The 7,471-nt window shown below is 37.0% G+C and overlaps 1 protein-coding gene across 1 annotated transcript in view; it reads right to left on the reverse strand.

The window, feature by feature from the left end:
* Positions 1-7,471, reverse strand: part of yeats2 (YEATS domain containing 2) — a gene marked incomplete in the record, with an annotated part of 32,503 nt that overhangs the window by 20,537 nt on the left and 4,495 nt on the right. The window contains 7 exon segments of the mRNA XM_014023264.1: positions 1,192-1,277; positions 2,942-3,106; positions 3,882-4,124; positions 5,201-5,369; positions 5,461-5,505; positions 5,857-5,968; positions 7,167-7,328. Of these exon segments, the coding sequence (XP_013878718.1) occupies positions 1,192-1,277; positions 2,942-3,106; positions 3,882-4,124; positions 5,201-5,369; positions 5,461-5,505; positions 5,857-5,968; positions 7,167-7,328 (982 nt within the window).

Consider the following 7,471-nt stretch of genomic DNA (forward strand, 5'->3'; position numbering starts at 1 on the left):
GAAGTATACATGTTAGTAAACTGCTAGTATACTTAAATCATTGTATATGGTAAATAAAAGTACAGTCATATGAAAAAGTTTGGTCAGCCTTGTTAATTTTCCTGATTTACCTTTATAAATCATTGATTGTTTGGATAAAAAAAAATCAATTAAATATATCATATAGGGGACAAACACAGTGATATTTGAGAAGTGAAATGAAGCTTAGAGCAGTGCCCAAATTTATGCACCTGCCTAATTTTGTTTAACCAATTATTGTACACTGTCTGTAAATCATTTAAACTTCATCTCACTTCTCAAATATCACTGTGTTTGTCCCCTATATGATATATTTGACAGATTTTTTTTATCCAAACTATCAATGATTTATAAAGGTAAATCAGGAAAATTAACAAGGCTGCCCAAACCTTTGCACCCCTGTATAGTATGTGGAAATTTGGTTAGTAATTTGTTGGTAAATGCTGTGTAATTGATGTACTATTACCCTGTAAAAATAGTGAAATGATCACTAACTTAGTTTATTTACATGGCAATTTGCGATGTATTCACTTTATAATAACATGGTAATTAGGTGATTAAAATAAAGTTTTTGTTGGCAAATAGTGGGTGATTGAGAGCTATTGAACTATAATAGTAATTATCCACTAAAGTTTGTTTAATTACATAGCATTTTTTATGTGTTCTTACAAAGTAATTACAGTAAATACCAAGTAATTCCATAGTAAATAGTTGTTACTTATAAGTAAATGCTAAGTAAATGCAAGGTAATTAGGGGACTGTAAAATAAAGGCTCTGCTTTCTGCTGAAGTGGCTTAAAAAATAATTTAAGGGTTACCAAATTAACACTGTTAAGGTATATGTGGACTTTTCTTTACAGTTTAAAAAACAGCCACTGACAGCAGAGCGTTATACATTTGTTGAATAAAGCAAGCTTTTATTCATTGATTAGATGTCTTTTAAGTGATGAGCATGTGAGAGTGGAATCATAGGATTATTAGACATCTCTTGAAAACAAAGTGCTCAGCTCTCTCAGGACATCTCCCCTCCCCCCGCCTCCAGCAAGATGTCCTATTTTAAATGTGCTGCTGAAGATAGCACCATAACCTACCATTTTTACACTGCTGCCTTGTTAAATATAGTTTCTGTCAGGACAGAAGATCTCCAGCACAGTTTTACGGACTCTAAACTCACCTTAACCCCCGAGGAGAGGAGGGTGCCGGTGTGAACTTTGGGTGCAGGAGATCGAGTGCCTTGAGCCTGTTTGGCAGAGGGGCTTCCTGTGAAACAATTCAGACGATATGTTAGGAAAAAGAGGACTGTACGGGGGAGCGATTCTGTTATTGTTGTCAACTATCTCCAAAAAAACGAGGGCATCTGTGGTGCAGTTCGACTTTTTTTTTTCTGTGTGGGAGTCGAGGCCAGCGTTTTTACATACAAGCACTGCTAAAATTCTGCTTCTTTAAAAATGCCATCRCACGTCTGGTGAATCACCTACAACACCCACATCCACCGCATCAAATGTGACGATGCACAACCTGCTGCTGGATAGGGTTAAGCTGTGCACTTGCAGAGGAAAAAGGCTGAGCGGATGGAAACAGCGGTGCAGTGAGATTTAAGAGGATGCTTTTGAGGAAGAAATCAGAAGGACCTGCTTCACAAAGCGGCGATAGTGAGCACGCTCCTATTTATGGGATAAATCTTGTGCCAGCTGGAATTGAATTTGAATGTGCACAAATTGAAATTGAATGCTTTGGTTGGAAAATGAATTTCACTAAATTGAAACTGAATTTAAAGTTTTGAATTTGATTTAATTTGTTTTGAAACTGTATTTTGGTTTATTAAACATTCAGTTTAACTACTTTCACTTTTAGTTCCATAATTCAGATTTTTGTGTCACATCCTGGTCCTTGAGAAAGCCAGTCAGAGTAATCAAACACAGATCCACAGATTTATGCTTCACTTTGGTGAAGCTTCCTGTCTGTAATGTAACAGAGTTGATGTAATCCACTGTAAAAGTGACAAAAATAGAGTTATTTTATTGCAGTGATTAATTTTACCTATATGTAGAAAATGGTACATTTACATCTCATCATGGATCATTCAGCAGCAGCATCTGATCAATATGTGATCCATGATGTGATGTAAATCTAACATTTTCTATAGGTAAAATTAATCACTGCAATAAAATAACTGTCTGCTTTTGTCACTTTTACGGTGGATTGCATCAACTCTGTTACATTACAGACAGGAAGCTTCACCGAAGTCAAATGTTAATCTGTGGATCTGTGTTTGATTACTCTGGCTGACTTTCTCAAGGACCAGGATGTGACACAAAAATCTGAATTTTGGAACTGAAAGTGAAAGCAGTCAAAATGAATTTTTAAAAACCAAAATACAGTTTCAAAGCAAATTAATTCAATTTCAAATCATTAAATTCAGTTTCAATTGAGTAAAATTCATTTTCAAACCAATGCATTCAATTTCAAATTATGCACATACAGATTTAATCTGAGCAATTCAAATTCAATTCCTGCTGGTACAAGATTTATCCCATACCTATTTCACTTTTTCACCTGCTGTTATCTCTCTCGAACCAAACACAAACTGTATTTATACACATCAAAAATAATAATAATAAAAATAAATAAATAAATAAATAAAATCTATGTGAAGTCGAGGTTTCACCCAATATAATCTGACCATGAAAGACATCAGCTCAGTCACCATGGTAACCACTTATCCAGCAACTGTGCTGATGAATCACCGTACAGCTGCTTTAGGAGTGCAAAAATGAATCCCAAAAAGGGAAAATGAAAGAAGTAAAAAGACTGGATCAAACGCAAAGCTTCAACAAAACGAGTTTTAAAAATGTATAAAGAACCAAAACTGAGTCAAAAAACACATTTTTGCTTTGAGGGACTTTGGACTGGGAAACAGATACCTGTGGAGGAGGCAGAGGGTGAAGCCATGCTGATCACCTGGCTTGGTTTATCAACGATAATGTAAGGGTTGTTCAGCACAGAGGAGCTCTGCTTGCTGTGGGCGGGGGTGGAGGTGGTGGGGGTCCGGGGCAGCGGTGAGTGGCTTGGAGTGGAGATGGGAGACCCTGTGGGTGTTACAGAACACAGGTGGGTGAATATTATCTCCCAGCTTTATTTTTAATTTAGTTATTTTAAAAAATTATTCATTTAATTTAAAAACAAGTGCTAAACATACAACAAATAATAATACAAAACACAAATCAAATGGAAGCTAGCAGAAAGAAGAAAAAATTCTTAATATCTTCCTTTTTTAAATAAATAAATAAATAAATAAATAAATAAATAAATAAATTCAAAAACCAATAATCTTCAAATAACAAAACATAAAAACTTAAACTCCTCGAACAACAGTTCTTATGAATGCACAGTATACAAATTCATATTTCTTCAAAAATCTAACTTTTATCATTCTCTTAAATAAATTTATTGAGCCAGCATTTTTATATTCACCTTCCAGATTTTTCCACAATCTTATTCCTTGGACTGAAGTACATCGATCCTTCAAATTTGTTTGAATTTTGGGCTTTACAAAACATCTCTATACCCTTAAGGTTATAATTACTTACTCTCTTGACAAAATTTAATTGAATATTTAGAGGTAACACAACATAACCTGCAAAATATTATGATCAACAAACTTATAAAATTTCAATAATTTCAAATGACAAAATAATATTTTTGATGGGTGACTGTAATGTTTTCTGGTGAAAATTCTTACGGCTCCTTTCTGTAAAATAAAGATGGGATTTAGGATCAGCTGAGGACAGGGACATGGATTCTATAAACACTGACACACTTTATCAGGAGCAACAAACAACTGAAGGAGTGAGGACAACTTACCTGAGACGATTTTACAGCTCATGGTGATTGGTTGGAACAATTTCCCAGGCGACTCGGACGGACTGGGCGGCTGTCCTTGAGGAACTATCTTACAGCTTGCTGTGATTGGCTGAAAGGCAGAGTGGCTGTGGGAACCCAGAGTGACTCGGTCACCAGCTTTGGGTCGAGTTGGAGTCCGTTCACCAGCAGCGAGGACCGAACTGGGACCACCTGCAGATCTGGCGGTCTCAGTTTTGATTAAACCTGGAGACCAAACTTAAGTTACAGTAAAGCACTGTTCAGCTGTCTCTGATGTTGGCACAAAGCTACATGTGTAAATAACTCACGAGAATGTTCCAAAGATAAATATGAAAAAAAAAACTAAAGATTTGTTTAAAGTTATCATAAAACTGGATTTTTTTGTTTGTTTGTTTCCAGCTTTATAATAAACATTTTTGAATCAGTTAAAGTTAGAGAAAGACTTCACTTCCTGATTAGCATTTCATTATTTATTCTCCTGTTTTTAATCATCAACCTATAACAGGTGGAGTGAGTTTTGGTCACGCGAGTGTGTGACCTGCTGTAGCAGCTGTGAGGCTAACCAGAACAGGCAGGATTTACAATTAACTGCACATGATGGCTAAACAGATAACAATAAGGACTCATAATGTAAAAACTGTAAACACTATTAATGATAATATAAATAAAAATATTATTAATTTATTAGTGTATATAAGCTATCCAATGTATATAAAAACATCAGAAAGCTGTTTGTTATGAATGTACCAATAGAAGAGAAACAGGACGTCTCATTTCACATGCTCTTATTTAGCTCAATGTGGCTGTGATCTGACCAGAACTGACGCTAATGATGTACCAGGTTAAAATAAAAAAATCTTATAAAACTGATATAATCACTGATAATTACTGAATCGTTTAGCAGAAATTAGCTTCTGTAGCATATATAGCTATACAGAGTGTAGCATCTTGTCAAGTCGTGCTACATTTTAACACACAACCAGTTGTTTTGTATGATTGTTGAATGAAATTACCATAATTAACAATTTTATATATATTTTTATGTAAAAACATTACTAAAAATTTGTGACACAGATCCAGCTGGGTTTGTTTTTAATCAGATAGTTTGTCAGCTGTGAGCCGACGCCCTGTGTGGGCGCCATTTTTACTCCTCCACGCTGTCACAGATGCTAACAGTGGACGCTACAGGTGGGGCTCACTCTACTGTTATTTAACTATATGATGTGTGCTTGTTCTTAAAAACAGGCAAATCCATATACTTATCCCCATTTTTGAAGTGTCACAGATTCTGTTCACAGTACCTTTGTCAACACTGGAGTCAAGAGAGACGGGGGAACTCGAGTGTCCATAAGTTTGGCCCAGGGAGGAGGTCGACATGGGGCTGGCTGCCCTTTGACTCGCCTTGGAGAAAGATGGCTTAGGAATGTAGTCCACCCCAAGAGAATCTCTATGAAGTTCCACATCAACCACCTAAATCATGTATTCAAAAAATATAACACTGTAAGAGCAAAGTCTCTTTAAAAAATGTAAACAGGAAGCAGACAAAACATTTGTAACTTACAGTTTCTGCCCCAAGTGTCTGCAGCCCCGTGTATGTTCTGTCCAGCTGCAGGGAAACAGGAGAGGTTGGGACAATAAAATAACTAGTTATATCCACTATTAATTTAGTTATTTAGTGCTTTTTAATATTCAAAATCAATGTAACTACTAGGAAGTGCTAAATTTGGCTCAAGTCATTGCAGTTTTGGCATCAAATGAAGGTTTCTGTTTTAGTACAACAAACAGGAGAAACGTCTTTTGAAACTATTATAATTAACTGTAATGAGCATATTTACTAATGGCTGAAGTCCTAATAAACACAAAGTAAATTAACTCATCGATTTAACTGGAGGAGTGTCTCTGAATGACATGGAAAAAATGCTGCCAAACGCTGACGTCATGTAGGACGAGACCTGACCTTCAACTGATGGATGATGTCGATGCGTTTGTTGCGCGAGTCTTTGAAGTGGATCTGGATCCTCACAGGAAACTCCCCCCAGCCACGGCGCGTTAAATGAAAGGGATGCTCGCTGAGGAAACACACAGTCCCAAAGCCTAATTTAACATCGTTGGAAGGCAAACCCATGAACGGTGACTCACGCAAACTTTTCCCAACTTCTTGATCTCTTTAAATCAATTATTTAGAAATCCCCCCACCTTTTTTTTCTTTTGAAGTTGGAAAATTTCATGCAAACTCACAGGACCGGTTCTGAACGCCTGCATCTGTAAGTGGATGTCAGTCTGTCTGGATAGTGAGTGTTCATTCAAACAAACCCCATCTTAGTTTTAGCTTTTGCTTTATACATCCTCTCTTTTTGAGAGTCTGCATGGAGCATGGGCCCTATATAGAGTTCACTGAACATGAGGACTTGAGGCGGTTGGGAGCAGCTTATGAGCTGCTGCAACAGCAATGCGAGCGCTTTGTCAGCTCAAACAGCCAGGAGGCTACAGCTTAGCAGGACTGCTGACTTCTTCTACTCTAAAAGAATAATATCAATTTAAATCTGTCTTTCAAAGCTACAATACAAGGGATTTTAAAAATAACACTTATGTCATGTCTGTCCAACTGTGGGTAAATGGATGTCACTAAATAAGTGAGGATAATTTACATAATAAATATTTGGATTTTTAGCTTTAAACACACTGTCCTAACCACAGGCAGTATTTAACTCAATTAAAAATTGCATCATGAATCCCAAACTGCTTTTTACAAGAATAATTGTGGGATGGTTGCACTGGATCATGAAAAATGCACAAGAGGGAGCTGTTTATTAAGAGATTTTCTGCAGCTTCTGCCCGCCGCTGAGTCACCAAACGGTTATAGCTATTTGAGATTTATCTGAAAGTCCTAAATCACATGGCGGCAAATGATGAAGACTGCCTCTTACACAAGTGCGACCCAAATTGTTTTTCGTGCTCCCTTCGGTTTGACAAGTGGGGTGTGAAAGAAGGTGGGGCAAAAGCACTGACTCAGAACAACGTTATAACGTTAGAATCAAATATTGTATCTATGGGCAACAACATGGTACAGGGACAAAAAAAAAAACTGGGTGGAACAAGTTTCTCCCAGCCTCAAGGACTTCTAACTTTGCTTCAGGTGAAACCACCACAGGCTGACAGCTATAAAACGAGGAGCACCGACTAGCTTTAATAACACACCTTAGAATAGATGTGATTTAAAAACGGTGTTTGGCTTTAAATATGTAGGAAATAACTCGGGGAACAAACCTGACTTCCACTAGATCGTTGGGCTTGTAGCTGGGATGCAAGAAGAACCAGACTTTCTTCACAAAGTGGTCGATGCTCGGTTCTTTTCTGGAGCCTCTGACGTAAACCATCCACTTGTGTGTCGACTGATCATTTTCCTCACGCTTGTCTGGAGGGATGTACCTAAGAGCCAGACACAGCCAGCAGTCAGGGATGATTTAGCCCCAGTGGATCAAGTGGATCAGTCAATGTGAATTATGTTAAAGGGGCAATATCATGTAAAATCAACTTTTTTGAGTTTTATATCATGTTATAATGTTATACTC

This window comes from Austrofundulus limnaeus, unplaced genomic scaffold, assembly GCF_001266775.1.
Source record: "Austrofundulus limnaeus strain Quisiro unplaced genomic scaffold, Austrofundulus_limnaeus-1.0 Scaffold361, whole genome shotgun sequence".
Taxonomy (NCBI): Eukaryota; Metazoa; Chordata; class Actinopteri; order Cyprinodontiformes; family Rivulidae; genus Austrofundulus; species Austrofundulus limnaeus.